Source organism: Rattus norvegicus, chromosome 14 (genome assembly GCF_036323735.1).
Source record: "Rattus norvegicus strain BN/NHsdMcwi chromosome 14, GRCr8, whole genome shotgun sequence".
Lineage (NCBI taxonomy): Eukaryota > Metazoa > Chordata > Mammalia > Rodentia > Muridae > Rattus > Rattus norvegicus.
The window spans coordinates 42,256,916-42,279,356 of NC_086032.1; the positions used below are offsets into that span (position 1 = coordinate 42,256,916).

Below are 22,441 nucleotides of genomic sequence, written 5' to 3' on the forward strand. Positions count from 1 at the left end.
CATGTTCTTAGCCCAGAGTCATCTCTTCTGCCTCAACCTCTTTATTTAAAAAGTAAAATAAAATTAGGTTTACATACATGGGTGTTTTGCCTCTATGTATGCAGTGTGCCACATACATGCCCAGTTCCCACATAGGTTAGATGATGTTGGATGCCCTCAAAATAGAGTTACAGATGCTTGCAACCCACCATGTAGAAACCAGATACCAAACCTTGGTCTTCTGTAAGAGCAACAAGTGCTTTTAACCACTGACTCTGCAGCCACAAATCCCATTAATTAAAAACTTACTTATAAATATTATTTACTTATCCTGACTGCTCACTAAGGGGTGTGTGTGTACTATTAGTTTTTATTATTGATTTGACACAGTCTAGAATCACCTGGTAAGGAGAATATCAGTTGAAAAATAGTTGCCTTAAGCAGACTGGACTGTTGAGAATGTCTTTAGGGCATCTTCTTGATTGACGCAGGAAGGCCCAGCCCACTGTGGGCAGCACAATCCCTAGGCAAGCAGACCTGGGTTATATAAGAAAGCTAGCTAAGCATGAACCAATAAGCAGCCTTCTCTATGGTTCCTGCCTTCAGATTCCTACCTTGACTTCTTGTCCTGACTTTCCTCAGTATGGATTGTGACCTGGAAGTATAAGCTAAAATAAATTCTTTCCTTTCCAAGTTGCTTTTTGCCAGAGTGTTTTATTACAGCAACAGAAATCAAACTAAAACAGTCTATAAGTCTGGCATTTAGTAGGTTGAGACAGGAAAATCAAGAGTTTAAGGAGCCTAATATTATGTGCCTGTATGTGTGTGTGTGGTATGGTGTGTGTGTGGTATGGTGTGTGTGTGTGTGTGTGTGTGTGTGTGTGTGTGTGTATGTATGTATTTTAAACATTTATCCTTCTTATACTGTAATGTAAGTTTTACTGCTGAATTTACAAAACAAAAGTAATGTCGTAGCATCTAAGATAGGCAAATAGATGTCCATAGCATGTATCAATAAATATTTTTTAATAATCATTTTGGTTTTTTAGGTAGTTCCCATTATTAATATTGTTCCTCTAAGTCTCACTAACACTTTACTTGCCTTAGAAATCTATTCAAGATTAGTTCTAAGATGAACATTACATTTGTAAGAGTCATTTGTGTTGTTAGGTATGATAAGTTTATTCTATATTAAATCCTGTTGCAGGTATCAATGCTGTCTCTAGTTTGAGGCTATGGCAAGTAGCATGCTATAGTTTGGATGTGGTCTATGGCCAACCAGTTCATGTGTTAGAAGCTTGGTCCTCAGGTGGAGGTTCCAGGAGGTAAGGCTCACGGAAGGTAATTAGATGATTTTGGACACCACCCCCAGAAGGAGGGGCTTATTAAGTGACTTAGGCCCCATGAGAGTTGACTATTTTAAGGCACCATAACTTGCTTTCTCTGTCTCTGACTTCCTAGTCTCACCACAGGTCCCACAGTCTATGATCCCACAAGCCTGCTGTCTGCCACACTGTCATGTGGGTGGAAGGCCTCACCAGAGCCAGCAGATGCTGATGCTGTGAACGCCCGTGACTGTGAGCTAAACAGCCACTTTTTATAAATTATTTTGTCTCCAGTATTTTGTTAGAAAATGGATAGTGCTTCTGCGAATATCATTGTGTGAAGTTTTTGGTGCTTACATTTGCACTATTTGTGGGGGGTGGGGAGGTGATCAACACAGACTTAAAATTCTGGGTGTGATTACAGGTTATGTGCAACTTTAATAAATAACCAGTTTCCCCCAAGTTTTTCCAAGTTACCACTCCGTGAGCAGAGTTGGAGCATTTCTCATGCTCTGAGAAGTGCATGGTATTGCTGATCTTTTCTATTTAATCATTCTGTAGGTGTGTGTGCATTGTTGTTTAATCATTCTGTAGGTGTGTGTGCATTGTTGTTTAATCATACTGTAGGTGTGTGTGCATTGTTGTTTAATCATTCTGTAGGTGTGTGTGCATTGTTGTTTAATCATACTGTAGGTGTGTGTGCATTGTTGTTTAATCATTCTGTAGGTGTGTGTGCATTGTTGTTTAATCATTCTGTGGGTGTGTGTGCATTGTTGTTTAATCATTCTGTGGGTGTGTGTGCATTGTTGTTTAATCATTCTGTGGGTGTGTGTGCATTGTTGTTTAATCATTCTGTGGGTGTGTGTGCATTGTTGTTTAATCATTCTGTGGGTGTGTGTGCATTGTTGTTTAATCATTCTGTAGGTGTGTGTGCATTGTTGTTTAATCATTCTGTAGGTGTGTGTGCATTGTTGTTTAATCATTCTGTGGGTGTGTGTGCATTGTTGTTTAATCATTCTGTAGGTGTGTGTGCATTGTTGTTTAATCATTCTGTGGGTGTGTGTGCATTGTTGTTTAATCATTCTGTAGGTGTGTGTGCATTGTTGTTTAATCATTCTGTAGGTGTGTGTTGCATTGTTGGGATTCCCTGATCACCACTGGGATTTGTTGCTTTCAGTATGAGTTTCAGGTTTTGCTCTGGTTATAGTCTTTTTTGTACATTTATTATCATCATCATTATTTGAATGTATGTACGTGTGTGTGTGTGTGCGCGCGTGCGTGTGCATGTGTGCATGTGCATGTGTGCATGCATGTCATGATGCACTTGTGGAGATCAGAAGACAACGTCTATTTCCACCTTTATAAAGGTTCCAGGGATTGAACTCAAATCATCAGACTTGCACAGCAAGGTCTATCCAAGGCATCATCTTGCCAGCCCAAAGTATGTGGCTTTTATTGTTAATTCTTAAGAATTTTAAAAGGTTTATTTACAGTATAAAACTTTATATACACTGTAGCTGTCTTCAGACACACCAGAAGAGGGCATCAGATTTCATTATGGATTGTGACCCACCATGTGGTTGCTGAGATTTGAACTCAGGACCTCTGGAAGAGCAGTCAGTGCTCCTAACCATTGAGCCATCTCTCCAGCCCCCCATAAGAATTTTTAAACATGATAAAGTTAATTGATACACTTCTATAATTTGACATTTTATTTTATTATTTTTTCTGGTGTCCAGTTATCAATTTTCTATGGCCAATGTGTTATACGTGTACTGAAGAGCTCCCAAGTTGTCTCTCCAGGTCATGAGGTATTTCTCCCATAACATTTCTATGAGGTTCTAGATGTGCACATGAAACGAAGCATCGGTTTTCTTTTTAGCATAGATTACGAAAGAGACCATCTAGCTCCTGGCATTCTGCAGTGTTGCTCGGCCCCAACGGGGTACTGTATGTGAAGGCCTTGCCGAGACTCTACCTGGCCCTTCGTGCTATTTACTCACTCATACACGGCCTCCATTGCTGTAGATCTCTATATATGTGGTGGTTTGAACACATTTGGTCCCCACAGACTCATGTGCTTGAGCTTGCGCGGGACATGGCACTATTAGGAGGTATGGCCTTGTTAGAGGAAGTGTATTGCTATGGGGGTGGGCTTTGAGGTCTCTGTGCTCGAGTTGTACCCAGTATGGAATCCCAGTCCCCTCCTGGGTGCCTGCAGAAGACCGTCTCTTCCTGCCTCCTTCGAATCAAGATGTACAACTCTCAGGTCCTTTTCCAGCACAATGCCTACCTGCGTACCACCATGCTTCCCACCATGGGTGTAATGGACTACACCTCTGAAACTGTAAGACAGCCCCAGTTAAATGTCTGTCTTTATAAGAGTTGTCTTGGTTATGGTGTCTCTTCACAGCAATGAAACTCAAACTAAGACAATATATTATCAACTACTTTTATAAAGTAAATCTTTCTCCCTCTGCTTTCATCTTCAGTATGTTTGGGTACACTTGGCCCTCTTTCTTAAGATCTATTTCCTCCTCGTCCATACATGGTGAGAAGCTTGCGCATGTATGTGTGGCTGCATCCACTCTCAGCCTAAAATTATTCTTGATTCCTTTCCTCTCTTCTTTTCCCCCTTTCATTTGGTAATGGCAATCAAACCCAGGGTGTCATACATGCTATGCACATGTCCCCTTACTGGGCTCGCCCCACCTACTCCCTTCTTATTTGTGCACACTGCAGTTTTGTGTGTCTAGGATATTCTTTTGGCTTGTATTATAGTTCACGTCCTATAGCTTACGATTGGTCTCTTCAGTTTCTGCCAGTGATGCTGGCTGCAGATCACTGTGCTCTGTCTTCACTGTTCAGCAGGTATGCTGTGATACTGCAGTACTGACTTACGCTATGTAGCCTGCATAGCATGCAAGCTCAGAACCATTAGTCCGGTTAGAGTCCACAGGGTGCAGATGCAATATCCACATCCTTGGTATGCCTCCTTCCTGTCTAGTCTCTGATCATAGCTACCGTTCCTCAGACTTGGGGCTAAGACGATGGCCCTTTTTCTCTGCAGTTTAGTATTGTTGAGTCACATCCTTCCTTCTTTTGTCCATTTTTCTTTTCTTTTCTTTTTTTCGGAGCTGGGGACCGAACCCAGGGCCTTGCGCTTCCTAGGTAAGCGCTCTACCACTGAGCTAAATCCCCAGCCCCTCTTTTGTCCATTTTTAACTGAGTGCTAGAACTTTTTTTCGCCAGAGAGAAGTGACCCTGCTTATGGCAGGTAGTGTGGGTCTGTCTAAGACCATACGTCCCGGGTCACCTTAATTTAATTAGCAATTAAGATGGAAGAAATCTGGGTTCCAGAGTTGCTTCTGATAGCCTGAGGGTCAGGGACTGGTCACTTGCTGCCTAGGTACACATCAGTGTTCCAAATAAAACCCTGGGTTTCCAGGCGACCTTCCCTGTTCAAGCCTGCAATTATATACTTTTTGTCTTTCGGGCTCCGTGACTCTGTCAACAATTTTGTTGACTTTTTCAGCCTCATTAAACCTCTAGTAAAGTGTGGTCTTTTCTTTTCATGGCCCAATGACAACTTAAAAATAAAACAGGAGCATGAACAACTTCATTTCTTCCACCATCTCCTGTTCTCTGTGCCAATTAAGCATCTAGGCTAACACCTTCTGTCTACTAAAGGATAAGTTATTATGTCAGTGATAAAATCAAACTCAATTATGAAATACCAAGGTGTTAGTTACTCAACCTAGAGCATGATACAGATTTGTGAGGGTTTTAGAAGGATAGTTTCTATATGTTTACCAAAACACAGTAAATCCAAACATTTTTAATATTTCTAAGTTCTTATAGAGCTAGTGGTCAAATAGACGTCGGCACATACTTTCACATCCCATTTTTGTGAAAAGTTTCTTCGCATCAGAATCCTTCTCTTCCGATTCTATTCCACATACAAATATTTTCGAGGTGTTGCCACTTGTTAAGATGGACATATGGGCAACTGTGTACCATGAGCCTGTGTTGACCATTAGGATATCGTCGTCCATGTTTATTAAAGCCTTGACAGAGTGGACAGCAAGGCTTCGAGATTTGTCCTACAGAGAATAGTATAATTAGAGTTTCAAAGTACATAGCAGAAAAATAAATAACTTGTTTTTGCTTTAAATGAAAACCAGCACTTGGTGGGAAGCCTGAAAAGGTACCTGATCCATTTTCGTGAAGGATATTAATATACAAATACGTGAAAGGTCACAAGAATAGCAGACACACATGTTTAAAACAAAAAGTTTGTTTCACCTCAATTACAATGACCTTTCATCTCTGTAGAGCAACAAGCCAATCCTAAAATCTCAACGTGTGACCTGTAGATTATTATGGCTTGGCTTCCGTTCAGTGTCGTGAACATTTTTTAGTTACATGTGTATACATGTGTGTCTGTGTGGGGATTTGTGCACATGAACGCAGTGCCTACAGTGGCCAGAAGGTGGCATCAGGTCCTATGGTGCTGGAGTTACAGGCAGTGGTGAGAAACCTGATGTGTGAGTGTTTTCTTTACCCACAAACCATCTCTCCAGTCCCTTAGCCTCCATTCTTACCCACTTCATGAAATCCCACTCACCCACTCCTACCATTTTTTTTAAAAGATTTATTTATTTTATTTATTATGAGTACACTGTAGCTGTCTTCAGACACACCAGAAGAGGGCATCGGATCCCATTACAGATGGTTGTGAGCCACCATGTGGTTGCTGGGAATTGAACTCAGGACCTCTGGAAGAGCAGTCAGTGCTCTTAACCCCTGAGCCATCCCTCCAGCCCCACTCCTACCATTTTTAATTCCCAATTACACCGCCTTTTAAACTGCTGGGCAGAAATGACATGATATTCTATCCAAGTTATGGGTGTGGAAGCTGGCCATAGAGGCAAAAACCTATAATCCCGGCACTTTGAAGGCTGGGGCTGGAGGATTGCCAGGAGTTTGAGGCTAATCTGAGTGAGCAAAGAGTTCCAGGATCCTGTCTCAAGAAAACCAAAGAGTAGGTACGAGGAAAGGATAAACCTGAGAACAGCCTCAGTCTACCTTACACTGTCTTCCTGTACTGATACACACCATAGACCTCTTACAAATCAAAGCTGTAGTGCTCTGTCAGGGAAAGCATGAGAAAGTATCGCACACTGCCTTCTCTGTGAGCACTGGTGCTATGGCCTCCCAGAAACAGAAGGAAGGAAAAGTCTCATTGTAGCTCCTCTCGAATCTTCTCTTAGGAGGAAAAAAATTGCAGCCTTTTAAAGATAGCAGCTAACACTCTCCCCACTTATGAATATGAGGAAGAGAATACATATTTTAATTTTCAGATTATGTGACTGAATATTTAGCCTGCATGTATGGAAGGAAGTGTACCATATGTGTGCCTTGTGCCAATGGGGGTCAGAAGAGGGTTCTGGATCCTCTGGGACTGGAGTCATAGAAAGTTGTGACCTGCCATGTGGGTGTTGGGAATCAAGCCTGGGCGCCATCTCTACTGCCTGGGAAGGCATTGCTTACAACTACACATGGGACCAGGAGACCAGAGCCAAATGAAAATGGTGGCTGTGGAGGGACTCATTTTATTCCAGGATCATTCTCAAGTGTAAGGATCCTTTGTGTAAACAGGATTATTCAGAGTCACAATGAAAGTAAATGGTAGTTTACCTGGAAAATGAGTTTATAGTCTTTTATAAGATCTATGTTTAAAAGTTCTCTTTTGAAATGAGATGGAAAAATTAAGACATTGAAGCAATGCTGATCAACGGCAAAGACCTTGTCATTGAGATACGCTATCGACTTGACCTTATCAAAACCTTTTTTCCTCAGATCATCGTAAACTTCTTCAAGGCTGTAAATATAAACATAATTACAGACAGCATGCATTAGAACATATTCACGTGAATACTTTTGTTCCTGAGACAATTAAAAATATCATTGTGCACAATGCATCTGATAAAACACTTCTAGCTGAGCTAAACGATAATTAGACACAGAAAATGTTAACCTATTAGTATAATTTTATCAGAAATTTAGTAAGTTGATGGTGAGAGCTAAACTTAACCTATGACTTTAATCATTTCCCCAAATGTGGCCTCGACCCTTAGAAAAGTAATAGTTTTTTACATTATCTTAAAAGAACGGGGTTTTGAAGTATGAATGAAGAACTGAACTGAAATGCATACCTTACTTTACCAATATTTATCCAAGCATACAGAGGCAAAGTCGAGGCCCGCTGTTCCTGTTTCCTAACTGTCTCTGGCAGAATATGGTAAATCGAAAGGGCATCATGCTTGATCCGACATCTCGCCAATGCCGCAGCCAACTTTGTCTTAAAGCTAAAGACAGAAAACCCGTGAACTTGAAACAAGACTATCAACCCTTCATTTGAAACGTTTAAAAATAAATCACATTTAGAATGCTAACAAACATGTCTGTCATTCCATTTCAAACTTTTGAAGCCTAAAATAAAAATTTGTGATATTCGAAAACAGAGGTCCAATAGTCCTGATCTTCTGTTCTGTTTCTTGCTGCCTCTGGATAATTATATGCCCCTCAAATATTCACAACATCAATAGTTAGAGAAAAACATTCTTGGGATGAGTGTAGAATTTCAAGCCAGACAAACAGACGCTGAATGCAGAGTCTGTCACTCACCAACTGTGTGACTTTGACAATGTCACTCACTCCCAATCTTGGCCTCAGTTTCCCTATCTGTAAAGGCAGTCAACTTACCTTAGCGTTCGTGTGTGTGTACCAACCAAGACAGCCCAGGACTAGCACATAGCAGGCAGTGATTATAGTCTGGTTAATAATATTAAAATGGCAAGAGTACATTGATAGCACAAAGATTTCATTAATCTCTATCAAACCCTGCTTAGTTTTGAATATCCCATGTTTCCAAGTCCCAAACAAGAGGAAAGAAAAATGTTAATGTCACTGTGAAGACCCAATACAGTATAATGAATGCAAACAGGATTTTTGTGGCGTTTTTAGAACTTTCCTAGTAGGAATCTAACTGAAATGAAGGAAAAAAATAAGAAAAAATAAGAAACAAATGTCACAAAAGACCCAAATACACACTGAGGTTTACTTGATGTGAATTAAAAACAAAACAACAAAACTAACAAAACAAAAGCGGGGTGCAGAATGTGCTGATAACTTGTTCAGGTGCCATTTCAGCACCAAGTGCTGGATGCTGCTTTCTTTCCCTTGTGCCATTAGAAACAAACTCCCTAGTCTAGATTTCATACCCACTTACCAACATAAAACTCTTAATTAGTAGGAACCCCTGAGGAGGGAGGGGTTAGCAAACAGTACACTTATTAGCACTACAATAAAATCGGCTTATCTCATTTTATGTCTAAATATCATAGAACAATAGCAGTAGACAGTGTATTAATGCACGCCAAAGAATACACATAAAGAGTATGGTTTACTCTTCTCTACGAGATATATGTAAATACTTGATTGTAGAATGCTTTGATAAAAAAGTATTTCCAAATCAAACTTAGTTCAAGTTTGCCATAATAAGTGCTGTTGAGTAAATTATCTGAGTTCCATCATTGAAGCTGCCCGACTGTCTCTCTTACCTTTACCAGCATTCCTATTACACACAGTCAGAGATTCAGCAATAAACGTCATAGAATTTCAAAGCTTAAATCTGCAGTGAATTCTATTAGCTATCGAAGGTTTATTAGGATATTGTAATTTAGCCTCAACCAACTCTTCCTGTCAGAATCCTACCACTCCCTCCCATAAACCTATCCTTAGTCACATATACAACACTGCAAGCTGATTCACACATGATCCCCCACCCCTCTCTCTTCCCTCGTTCTCTCCTTCCCCTCCTTCCCTTCTTCTCTCTCTCCCTCTCCTACTCCCTATCTCTCTCTCCTCTGCCTGGCCTCTGTATCAATTTACCGAGTTCAAACTTTTATTTCACCAAATACTAGCACAAGCCTTTAGATACAGCACTTTTCTAAGTTACGCAAGTAATTACTTTAGTAATTAGTATCTAATTAACAGGGATGTTGCAAAGATACTTATGAAAATGTACTTACAGTCAGGCTAATCAAGAAAAAGATTATAATTAATATGTTTATTCCTTTACAACTATTAACTAAGTACTGTGATGAAACCTGGACCTTTTAAAACTAAACAGATCATTTGGGCCTCTGGTGGCTTCTACTGTAATGACAGCAGCAGAGGGGCAAACACAAGATTGCTGCAAACTTGAAGCCGGCTTGATCTACCTGGTAATGCCCTGTGATTCCCCTACTCCCCCACTATCTCCCCCCACAAAAGGATTCTGAGACGTAAGTAATTGGCAACTTGGAAAGACAAAGAAACAGCCCTGGCACAATATGATGGTTGCTATGAGATACATAAAGGAAAAATGTACTAAGAAGAAATATATTGGTATCTGTCCCAACGGAATTTCTAAGAAGCTTGAGTTAATTAGTAGAGGGCAGCAATGTCCAGACTGCAAAGGAGAGAAAACAGAGAGTAAGAGCAAGGGTTCTCCAAACACAGCATGAGAGGAGACACACACAGAGGGCACAATATCCTAGAAACCTTGAGATATTAAACAGCACAACACATTTACTGAACAGAGGGTGGAGAGGCAACAACAAATCGTGCATTCTTTTTTTTTTTGAAATTTTATAGTTTATTTATTTATGTATTATTTTTATACTCCAGATTTCATTTCCCTCCCAGTCCACCCCCGACTGTTCCACATTTCATACCTCCTACCCCCAACCCTGTGTCTCCATGAGGATGTCCCCACCCCACCCATCCCACAAGACCTCTCAATTTCCTGGGGCCTCCAGTCTCTTCTTGAGGATTAGGTGCAACTTCTCTGACTGAACCCAGGCCCTTGAATCCCCTGCTGTATGTGTGTTGGAGGCCTCATCTCAGCTGGTGTGTGCTGCCTGGTTGGTGATCCAGTGTCTGAGAGATGTCAGGAGTCCGTGTTAATTGAGACTGCTGGTCCTCCTACAGGGTTGCCCTCCTCCTCAGCTTCCTCCAGCTTTTCCCTAATTCAACCAGAGGGGTCAGCAGCTTCTGTTCATTGGTTGGGTGCACATATCTGCATCTGACCCTTTCAGCTGCTTGTTGGGACAACTCCTTTATGGAAAGCTGAGGAGAAACTGTGCATAATGTAAATGAGCCCTAGCCAGAGCACCTGATAGACAGGAAAGGGTCCATAGTGGGTATAGACTTGGGGGCAATTATAGGGAGTTTGCAAATCATGTATTCTTAAGATAGGAGGTTGCAACTTTTTTGTCCAGCAAATAGAGGGATGCTTAAAAGTAGAGAAATCGTAACCAATTCATTGAGCAGATACACTTTAGTTCTTAATATATATTGCAGGCATAAGGTCCAGAAACCAATGGGTGGACCAGAAAAGAGTTGCTCTTGACACACAAAGTTTGAAGTCTAGCAGGAGACAGACAAGCAAACCAAAACCTTTTAAAATGTCCTAAGTACTACTAATAAGCAAAAGCATATTTCCTTGTGTACTGAAATTTTATGGTGTAGTAAAAGGTCCTTGCTAAGGGAGTCTAGAAACATTTCCTAGGCATTCAGTTCCGGCTAAGATGCAGAGAGGAGAGAAAGGGAGCCGAGAGTAATGGAAACATTGTTGCCAAAGGTCCCAGCAGAGGAAGCCTCCGGCCAGAAAGTACCTACCAATTCTGAAGTACAGGCCTCAGAAGAAGGGTTATGCAGAGCTTGAAGGAGACTCAGAGGAAAGGAAAATAAAAACGGGAATTTGGAGCATCTCAAGCTGATGTGAAATCTGATTATCTGGGCCTGGGTCAGGTTACTTCGCTCAGTATATGGATGTATAAATAGCTCTGTCATGGTATAGTAAGTCTCTTGGGAATATGTCCAGGAGTGATATGCTGGGTCAAATGGTAGTTCTATTTAGCTTTTTATCGAAAAACTTCCACTTTGATTTTATACTGGGTGTATCGGTTTAAATTTCCACTAAGAGTAAACAGTGGTTCCTGCTTCTCCATATCCTCACCAACATTTATTGTCATTTGTTTCCTTGTTAAAGAGTTAATTTTTGTTATGAGTATTTTGTCTGCACCATGTGCATGCAGTTCCCACAGAATCCAGAAGAGGGCACCATATCCTCTGGAATGAGTTACAGACAGTTGTGCCCTACTGTGTGAGTGCTTAGGACTGAACCAGGGTCCTCTGCAAGAATAGCAAGTGCTCATAACTACTGAGCCATCTCTCTATCCCTTCACTTGTTTTCTTGATAATAGCCATTCTGAATAGAATGAGATAGGATTTCAAAGTAGTTTTAATTCTCACTTCTTTGGTAGTAAGGAATGTTGAATACACACAAGTTTGTATTCTTCTTTTTCAGAAGTCTGTTCATCTCTTCAGTTCCAAAGCCCATTTTATGACTGGGTAGGTAGTTTTCTTAATATTTAGGTGCCTTTAGTTCTTTGTCTATGATATTCTGTTGGATATATAAATGGCGAAGACTTTTCTCCTATTCGGCTGCTACCTCTACACTGGATTAGTGATTTCCTTCCCCATGCCTCTTTTTTAATTTCATGGAGTCCCATTGTAGATTGCTGCTCGTAAGTCCCAAACTATCAGAGTCCTGTTCAAAAGTTCTTACATGCACATCCTAATTTTTCCTCTGGCAATTTTGGAGTTTCAGGTCTTAAAATCCTTGATCCATTTGATCTGATTTTTTGTGCAGAGTAAGAAAAAGGAATCTGGTTTTATTCTTCAACATGTAGATACCCAGTTTCCCTGGCACCATTTGTTGAAGAGCCTATTTTTTTCTGTGTATGTTTGGCATTTGTCAAATGTCAGGAGGCTCTATGCAGTAGCATGGACTAGATGTCTGGTCCTTATCCTAGTCCACTGGTCTGCACATGTTTTGTGATGGTGCCATACTGTTTTTATTTGTGTGGTTCTACAATATAATTTCAAATCGAATATAGTGATGACTTCCAGCAATATTCTTGTTGTTCAGGATTACTTTGGCTACCCAGAGTCTCTTACGTTTCTGGGGTGAAGTCTATTATTGCCTTTTTCTATTTCTGAGAAGAGCACCACTGCTCTTTTGGTTGGGTCTTCATTTATTGGGAAGATTGCTTTTGGGAGGGTGGCCATTGTTAATGTTGTTTCTACCAATCCATAAACATGGAAGGTCGTACCATCTTCTAGTGACTTCAATTTTTTTCTTTTGCAGCTTAAAATTTTCACTGTAGAAGTCTTCACTTCTTGGTTAGTTTTGGGATTGTTTGTTCATTTTGTTTTTTAAATGCTGTTATAGATGGGACTATTTCAGATGTCTTTCTCAGTATGCTTGTCATTAGTGTCTCCGTGTATTTATCTTGTATCCTGTAACTTTGCTGAAAGTTTTACCAGCTCTAGAGGTTTCTAGTGGGGTCTTTAGGGTCTCTTGTATGGAATCATCTGACAACAGGGATAATTTGACTTCCTTTCTTCCTAGTTCGGGTCTTCACTTCACTCTTTTACTACTGTAACTAAGGCGCGGAATACTATATTTAATAGAAGTGAAGAGGGCAAAAACCTTGTCTTATTCCGGATTTAGTGTGACTGCTTCAAATACAAAACATTATTTCAGTGTTTTACAAAACATTATTTCAGCGTTCCTATAGTGGGGGGGGGGGGATCCTTTGTTTCCCGATGTGTGACCTAATATGAGAACTTCGATGGGCTTCTGAGATGAACGTATGTTCTGTGGTGTTTGGATGGAGTGTTCTGAGGTGTCTATTAGGTCCACTGGACCTAAAGCCCACAGCAAGCCCAGTCTCACTCTCTCCCTGCCTCTAACTTGCAGATAAGATGTAAGCTCTCAGCTACCACCCTCCACCATGCCTGCCTGATGCTTGGTCCTTTCAATATGTACTACTTTCTCTGTTCTGCACAAAAAGTATGTTGACTATGGCGTGGGGTGTTTCTTCTCTGCTCCTACCCATTTGGTGTTTGGGGTGCCTCTTTGATCAGGTTGAGATCTTCCGTTTGCGAATTATTCCCCATATACATGTGTGCAGTGTGTATCATTGAGTGCTTGTATGTGTGTGGGGTAATTGTGGAGACCAGCAATTGATAGTGTCTTCCCCGGTCCTTCTCCGCTTTATTTACTGGGTTCAGGTCTTCTTTATATGGATGCTGGGGATGTAAACTTTGCCCCTCATGTTTGTGCAGTAAATTCTTTATCCAGTGAACCATCTCCCCAGCCTGGGAAATGTTATTTTATGATTTTGTTGAAAACATTTCCTATGCCTTTGGCATGAAATTTTTCTTCTGTGTCTGTGATTTTTGGATTTCATTTTTTTTCATGGTGTCCTAAAGAACTTCCATGTTTCATTCATTCTTTTTTTAAAAATGTGTCGTTGACCTTGTCTGTGTGATCCCAATCATTTACCTTGTCTTCCATGCTGTTACTCAGCCCTCTACGCATGGGCCAGCCCACGGCTGGGTCTGTCCACTGGACTTGCTCTTAGAATGCTCATTTCCAACATCAGTTCAGATTTCTCTTCAGTGTTTCTGCTTCTTTATTTTCATGTCCTGAAATAAATTGCCTGTTTCATCGAGCTGTTTGTGTCTTCTTGGAATTTATACAGGAATTTGTGTCTAAAAATTAATTGATAATCATTTATTTGTTTATAAGTCTAGACTTTTCTCTAAGTCACTCTTATCGGGGGTTACTATGGGATTGGTAATAGTTAGTTAGGATTTTTTGTTGTTGTTTGTTGTTTTGGAGACAGAGTTTCTCTGTGTAGCCTTGGCTGTCCTGGATCTCTCTGTGTGTAGACCAAGCTGGCTTTAAACTCACAGGGATCCAACTACCTCTGCCCCCGGGTGCTGTGATTAAAGGCCTGTTTCACCACTGCCCAGCAGGATTGGTAATTTGGTTTCCATGTTTCTTATGGGTTTGCACCTGGCCCTGCCCATCTTCAGTTAGACTGTTGGTAAATTGGGCAGGCAGAGCTTGCTCTTATTTCAAGTCACCATGTTCTTGGGTAGTGGAGCAGTTTGTGGAGTTCATGAGTGACCGGTTGTATCAGGCTTGAGATGATGTCTTTCCTTGTTAAGCCGGTGTTCAGAGCACCAGGACCTGTCCCTGTTCTCCCCTAACAGTTGGTACTGTCTGAAGTAGCCACTGTGAGTCTGCAGGAGCAGCTGACCACAGTCAATCGCTGCTTTGTTCCAGCTGCTTTAGGGACAGAGGGACACTGGTGGCACTGTGTGTATAAGGTTATTGTGGACACGAGCAGAAAGAAAAAAAGGTGCAGTGGGATTTAGTGGTCAGTACTGGGATGCTGGATATGAAGTGGAGGAGGGTAATGGACATAAATAGGGAAACAGTCATCAAAAACAAGACAGGGGAAGGAATGGTTTTGTTAAAGACGCAAAGGAGAGGGTTATAGATTTGTTTCAGATAACATGAAACAGTCACATCCATCCAGCGGTGGAGTCAGACAGCCTGCAAAACAGACCAGCATGTGTTCTTTGAGAGAAGAAGAAGAAAAAGGAAGTGATATGGAGAAGGGAAGCGCGCGCGCACACACACACACACACACACACACACACACACACACACCATGAACGGTTGGAAGCCAGCTGGCTGGCTACACTGACCTTGGGTTTATACAAATAAGGAACGACTGGGGCCAGATAAACATACAGACTGTTGATTCTGAGTGGCTTGACTCCTGGAATTTTGTCTTGCAGTTGGGAGCTCCTTCATATTGCCCTGTCCCCTGGATGATGCTCCTTGTGGATTTTCTACCACTTTGCCCTTGGACAGTCTCAGAACCACACTCAAGTTTGCTCATGGAACCCATCAGTAGCCTCTCCGGGAGTAGAGAATACCTCAGCTGTCATTGCTGTGATTCAGGCAGGCAGGCTGGAGTGCAGTGGTTGGAGCACCGTTTGGAGGTTGTGCGTCTTTCCAGACGTCTTGGGTTCCCTGCTGGGGTCTTAGGGGCAGTCCTGGGGCACTAGACAATGGAGGCCCCTTCCTAGATATCTGATGATTCAGCTTCTGTTGATTTCCTGCAAAATGTCCCCAGTAGGCTGGCCTATGCATGTCGGCAACAGCAGTGGTGATCTACTCATCTGATTATACAAGTTCACTGGGAGGGATAAGCAAGCAGATCTTAGAGACGAGATATGTAGTTGTTGCTCTGATAAGATCCTGTTCCCTTCAAGACCCTGTGGTCAGCCTCTGACTCCAATGTGGCTTCTAAGCCACCATCTTCCCAATTCCAAAATGAACAATTTATTGTTGCTTGGAGCTAATCTTCTGCTGGAAAAACATAAGTTCCACACAGATAACCTGTTTCAGAGTCTTCACTAGAAAGGTTAAATGGTCAAAGAAGGGGCAGGAAAAAGAACGTGAAAGAAAAGCTCATTTTAAGGAGTAGTTTAAGGGATGTTCTGGCAAATGACACACTTTGGGGCATAATGGGTAACGAGAAAATTGGGGAAAATAAGAAAAAGCATATCTGAGCAAAAGTAATCCACCCGCATAGTCAGCTTAATATTCACGAATCATTTAATATGCTGTACCACTTAGAAAAAAGGTCACTGCTGCCTTTCAAAACTTCTCTGCTTTCTTAATTCACCAAGATGGCCGTTTTTCACTTCCTACATTACAGGTTGGAAAGTCCCTGTAGGTGTGAGGCCAAGACTGTTCTAAGGCTCAACTTACTCGGTTTTTGTCCTCTCAGGGATCAGAGTTCTATGTTGTTTCTTGTATAACAGCTAGAACCCTTACTTCATTGATTTTATACATTTTCTAAATATCCATGATTGTAGGGAGCGGCTCGGTAAAACAAAGATGGTGCCGACATCCAGTCCTGTCTGGTAGTAAATGACTTATCACGCATGCGCAGGCTTGTCCCCTTGCCAGGGCGGCTGTAGGATAATGAGTTGATCCGGCGCCCACCTGTGGTGAACAACGGTACTGCGCATGCGCGGGTTTTGCACCTGGCGCCAGTTGGCCAGGACGTTAATATGCTAATGAGGGATTCATGCTCTGCCAATCCCTGAAGGACAATTAGCATAGCCCCAGCCTGCTGTGTATATAAGGCGAGCGCTTTTGCTGCTCGAGGTCCCCGTATCAGCAATGAGGTGGTCCTGCAATAAAGGCTGTTGAGAAGAATCCGACCATGTTGCGTCTTCCTTACTGGCCGAGGCGGGCGCGACACATGATATTCTATTTTGATCACAAAGTTACACCTTAAAACATATCACTCTATTGGGGCGGTAAAGAGCTGTAATCTCAACAACTGAGAGATTGGAGGCAAAGCAATCATGAGTTCAAGGCCAGACTCAGCTACACAGCAAGTCCAAGGCTTACCTGGGCTACACAAGACCTCGCCTCAAAGATAAGCAAATTTCACTTTACTTGCCCTATGGAACAGATCATGGGGAGTTAGAACTATAGCCAGGGAATCCAATGGAGAGTCTCATTCATAGTGCATGGATGTGGACAGCAGTAAAACTGCGAATAAATGGACTCAGCATCTGTTTTGAAGCTGGAGTCATCGGACTTGATGCATTAGCTACCACAGAGTGTAGCAGAGGGGAAGGGAGGACGTACCTTAATTGAAACATGGAAGACTTGAGGTTGAACAGTTTGGAAATCCTCTGACAGGAATCTACAGCTAATAAGTTAGTCTAAGAAAAGAAACTAACTAGAGAGATGGCTCAGTGGTTAAGAGCACCGACTGTTCTTCCAGAGGTCCTGAGTCCAAATCCCAGCAACCACATGGTGGCTCACAACCATCTGTAATGGGATCTGATGCCCTCTTCTGGTGTGTCTGGAGATAGCTACAGTGTACTCATATATAATAAATAAATAATATTTTTTTAAAAAAAGATCTATTCACAGAGCTGGATATAGCAGTGCACGCCTTTAATCCCAGCTCTTAGGAGGCAAAGGCAGAGACAGGTGGATCTCTGAATTTGAGGCCAGCTTGGTCTGCAGAGTGAGTTCCAGGGCAGCCAGGGATATGCTGAAAGACCCTGCATTAAAAAAGAAAAAGAAGAAAGGAAAAAAAAGAAAAGAAACTAGCCACACAACTGTACCATATATATGCAGGCACGAGGGTCAACAACAGGACTTTCCCAGCATGGACTAAGGAAATGGAGTAGAAGACAGAATGTTAAAGAGAGAAAGAATGAAACACAAACTAAGAGAAGCAATAGAAGAAGGTAAAGAACCCAGAGTTCTTCGACCTCTCCAGTTCCCAACTCTGTTTCCTCCCAGGTCCTTATGGGAGCACTCCCTTTATCAGAACATTCTCTATTCTTGCTCAAGCAGACGGGCACAGCCTCTACAAAGCTAAGAACCTTAATTAAAACACTTGTCATGGTAGCGCTTGCTGACTGCGGCAGGAGGGACACCTGAGCTTAAGAGTTTGAAATCAACCTCAGCAACATAGCTACTCAAAACAAGACTGTAATTGTATCTTTTAAAAAGACTTTAAATAGTTTAGTTATTTGTATTGTGTTTGAGAAGGGGGCATTTGTGCATATGCATGCCACCTGGCAGAGGTCAGAAGATGACATCAGATCCTCTGAGCCATCAAAGTGGGTACTGGGAACCAAATTCAGGTCCTCTGTAAGAGCAGTATGTGTGCTCTTAACACTGAGTCACCTCTCCTGACCCCATATATCTTTATCTTCACACATATATTTTTCTGTATGGCTCTGCTGTTCTCTGCAACTCAATTATTAAATGCAGGCATTGCTTACAGTGTGTACTGTGAGTTGTGCATAATATAAATATATAAATATAAATAATATAATATAAATAATATTGGATACGGCTTGCATTTTATGAAGGTTTTAAAGAACAGGGTCTCATTGTATAGGCCATGCTGGCCTGACACATACAGTCCTTCTGCCTCATTTTCCCATGGACTGGGATTACAGGCGTGTACCACTAGACCTGGTTTATGTAATCCTGGGGTGGGGGTATAGGGCATATTGGTAGCAATGCAATCAGATCTGTGTTATGGCCCAAAGGAGGATGCTGTATATTGTGAGGAAAAGGAAACATGGGGTTCAGAAGTCCTTAATTAAGCAGTGATACCTTCTGATCTCTCTGGCTTCATAAGCCAGGCCTTGGCTAGTGTTGTCACCTACTCTGTTGCTAATGAGATCACATACTAGTCTTTCTTGGAGTGCTGTGGCTTTCCTAGATAACTCAGCTAACCTGAGCTCCCACTAGCCAGTTTGAGACGACATTGTGATGGCCATAAGAATTTCTTAATGCCAGACTATATCAAAGAGAGACCCAGCAAAGCACAAGAAGTCAAGGCTACTCCATAGCATGCTGCTGCATCAGTCTCTGAATCTGTCCTGTATGTGCACCTGGAAAGCAGCTGGTTCAATACTGATATGGACAGTGAGGTGGTTTTACAAAAGAAACCACCACCTCAGCACCTCATGGTACCTTCTCCAAAATTGACCATTAATCAGCCACAAAACAGATACAAGAAGATTGAAATAATAACATGCATCCTATCAGATCACCACAGACTAAGGCTGGTCTTCAATAACAACAAAAACGACAGAAAGCTCACATACACATGGAAGCTCAATGATAACTTGGTCAAGAAAGAAATTAAAGACTTTTTAGAATTTAATGAAAATGAAGGCACAACATACCAACACTTATGGGACACAATGAAAGCAGTGCTAAGAGGAAAACTCATAGCTCTGAGTGCTTCCAAAAAGAAACTGGAGAGAGCATACACTAGCAGCTTGACAGCACACCTGAAATAGAATAAAAAGTAGCAAATACACCCAGAGGAGTAGACAGCAGTAAATAATCAAAACCCAGGGCTGAAATCAGCCAAGTAGAAACAAAAAGAACTGTACAAAGAATCAACAAAACCAGGAGCTGGTTCTTTGAAAAAATCAAAAGGGTTTGAGATAAACCCATAGTCAGACTAACCAGAGGGCACAAACAGTATGCAAATTAACAAAATCATAAATGATAAGGGAGATATAACAACAGAAACAGGAAATTCAAAAAATTATCAGATCCTACTACAAAAGCCTTTACTCAGAAAAACTAGAAAATCTGGAGGAAATAGACAATCTTCTAGACAGATAACCAGGTACCAAAGTTAAATCAGGATCAGATAAACCATCTAAACAGTCCCATGACCCCTAAAGAAATAGAAGCAGCCATTAAAAGTCTCCCAACCAAAAAACAAACAAACAAAACAAAACAAACAAACAAACAAAGCCCACAACCAGATAGGTTTAGTGCAGAATTATATCAGACCTTCAAAGAAGACATAATACCAATACTCTTCAAACTATTCCACAAAATAGAAATGGAAGAAACATTACCCAACTTGTTCTATGAAACCACGATGGTGCTTAAACCTAAATCACACATAGACCAAAGAAAGAGAACTTCAGACCAATTTTGCTTATGAATATCAATGCAAAATACTCATTATAATTCTCTAAACTGAATCCAAGAACACATCAAAACTATCATCCATCATGTTCAAGTAGGCTTCATCCCATGGATGCAAGAATGTTTCAATATAAAGAAATCCATCATCATAATCCACTATATAAAAAAACTCAAAGAAAAACACATGATCATCCTATTAGATGCTTAGAAGGCATTTGACAAAATTCAACACCCCTTCATGATAAAAGTCTTGGAAAGATCAGGAATTCAAGGCCCATGCCTAAACATAGCAAAAGCAATATATAGCAAACCAGTAGCCAATGGAGAGAAACTTGAAGCAATCCCACTAAAATCAGGGACTAGACAAGGCTGTCCACTCTCTCCCTACCTATTCAGATAGTACTTGAAGTCCTAGCCAGAGCAATTAGACAATAAAAGGAAGTCAAAGGGATATAAATTGGAAAGGAAGAAGTCAAAATATCACTATTTGCAGATGATATGATAGTGTACTTAACTGACCCCAAAAGTTCAGACCAGAGAATTCCTAAACCTGATAAACAACGTCAGCAAAGTGGCTGGATATAAAATTAACTCAAACAAATCAGTAGCCTTCCTCTACTCAAAGAATAAACAGACTGAGAAAGAAATTAGGGAAGTGACACCCTTCACAATAGTCACAAACAACATAAAATACCTTGGTGTGACTCTAACCAAGCAAGTGAAAGATCTGTATGATAAGAACTTCAAGTCTCTGAAGAAAGAAATCAAAGAAGATCTCAGAAGATGGAAAGATCTCCCATGCTCGTGGATCGGCAGGATTACTATAGTAAAAATGGCCATCTTGCCGAAAGCAATTCCTATCAAAATTCCAACTCAATTTTTCATAGAGTTAGAGCAATTTGCAAATTTATTTGGAATAAAAAAAAAAACCCAGGATAACAAAAACTATTCTCAACAATAAAAGAACTTCTGGGAGAATCACTATCCCTGACCTCAAGATGTATGACAGAGAAGTCATGATAAAAACTGCATGGTATTGGTACAGAGACAGACAGATAGACCAGTGGAATAGAATTGAAGACCCAGAAATGAACCCACAGGCCTATCTATGGTCACTTGATCTTTGACAAAGGAGCTAAAAACATCCAGTGGAAAAAAGATAGCATTTTCCACAAATGGTGTTGGTTCAACTGGCAGGTCAACATGTAGAAGAATGCAAATTGATCCATTCTTATCTCCTTGTTCAAAGCTCAATCCAAGTGGATCAAGGACCTCCACATAAAACCAGATACACTCAGAAGCCGTGGCAGGACAATGGAGGCTGAGGTAAAGATCTCGCTCTGTGTATTTACAGGTTGTTATCAATGTTCCTAAGGGATAGATGGTACCGGGCTTTGTATGTTTAAGTGGGCAATTATATCTTATCAATTGGATCTGAGATTATTTTGTTGTGTGTTCTTTTATGTGATGGTTTGAATGTAGGAAAGTGTGCGACGGCAGGAGACACTGGGCCGCCTAGGAGTTGGGATGTGTTTCTGCCAAGATATCTAGCAGATATCTTGGGGCACCGCGGTGCTGGACCTAGTGAGGTAAAAGACACCAATACTTTTTTTATTTTTTATATTTTTACAACAACAGATGGCGAACCAATGTGATGGGCAAGAATCCACTAGTAATCCTAAGAGTTGAGAGAAAGTTTTTATTTTCTAAGAGGAGGCCAGCGCCATGTTAAGTCATGTGATATCTCAAGCGAGGGGGGGGGGGATTTAACAAAGAAACAGGGAAGTAGCCTGGGCTGGCAGGTTGTAGGTCCCCTGCTGTGTGATAAGTAATGGCAGCTCAGAAAGTTGGAGATTAAAGCTGCTTTTTAAAGAAAGTTGTTTAGAAAGTCTTTCAGGATACTCATATTCTTTTTAATGTGGGCTCAACAGGAATTTTGGGTTGAAATCCTAGTTAGACAAGCTACTTCTTAATTACAGGTATTATTAAAAGGTGATTAAGTTTGTTTTTAGAAAGAAGAGAGTAAAGAGATTACCTGAATCAGATGGGGCTTTTCATCCATGGTTCAGAACATAGATAGGGAAAAATTAGTCACTACCTCCAAGTAGAGAGTTGTGATGAATGTCTGTTAACACCAGGCAGAGTGAATGCAGACATATATTATAGAAGTTATTAAGGATAAAGAAAAATCTGTGGCTCCGGGTAGAGAGCTTAACAGATGGATATATTTTGGGCTAAAGTTCTGGTTTGATATGTTGCTTATTGATATCGTAATTGATAGAAAGTATTTGGTTTGTTTTATGAATTACCCCGCTAAAGGCCATATGGCTCGTTAATGCCGGCTAGAGAGGGTTTGTGGTTACTTTTGATATTTACAACAGGAGGCTTGAATTCTCTTAACGTGGGCTCCACGGGAATTTTGGGTTAATTTCCTGATATCACAGAGTACAAAAGCCTATCAGGCTCATTGTTTAGCTTACTTCCTTTTTAAAAAATTGTTTAGTCTTCATGATGGGTTTGACTTTGAGTTTTATGGTTATATTATTACTCTGGGAGAGAGTGCAAGATACAAGCTTTTCTGGTTTCAGTCTAAGGAACAAAGTATTTTGGGAGAAAGATTTTGTCTTTGTGTTTTTAAAAAGAG

The 22,441-nt window shown here is 41.0% G+C and overlaps 1 protein-coding gene across 12 annotated transcripts in view; it reads right to left on the minus strand.

Annotated features, from left to right (window-relative positions):
- Nsun7 (NOP2/Sun RNA methyltransferase family member 7) overlaps positions 1–22,441 on the minus strand; it is a 55,952-nt gene that overhangs the window by 23,854 nt on the left and 9,657 nt on the right. For 11 of the 12 annotated variants that reach the window (XM_063273123.1, XM_006250947.5, NM_001400918.1 and 8 more), the window contains 3 exons: positions 7,523–7,675; positions 7,005–7,188; positions 5,197–5,407 (listed from right to left, as the gene is read on the minus strand). In XM_063273123.1, coding sequence (XP_063129193.1) covers positions 5,197–5,407; positions 7,005–7,188; positions 7,523–7,675 — 548 coding nt within the window. Of the gene's footprint in view, positions 1–5,128; positions 5,408–7,004; positions 7,189–7,522; positions 7,676–22,441 lie in introns of those variants that run through there. The other variant, NM_001017452.2, reaches the window with a different exon arrangement.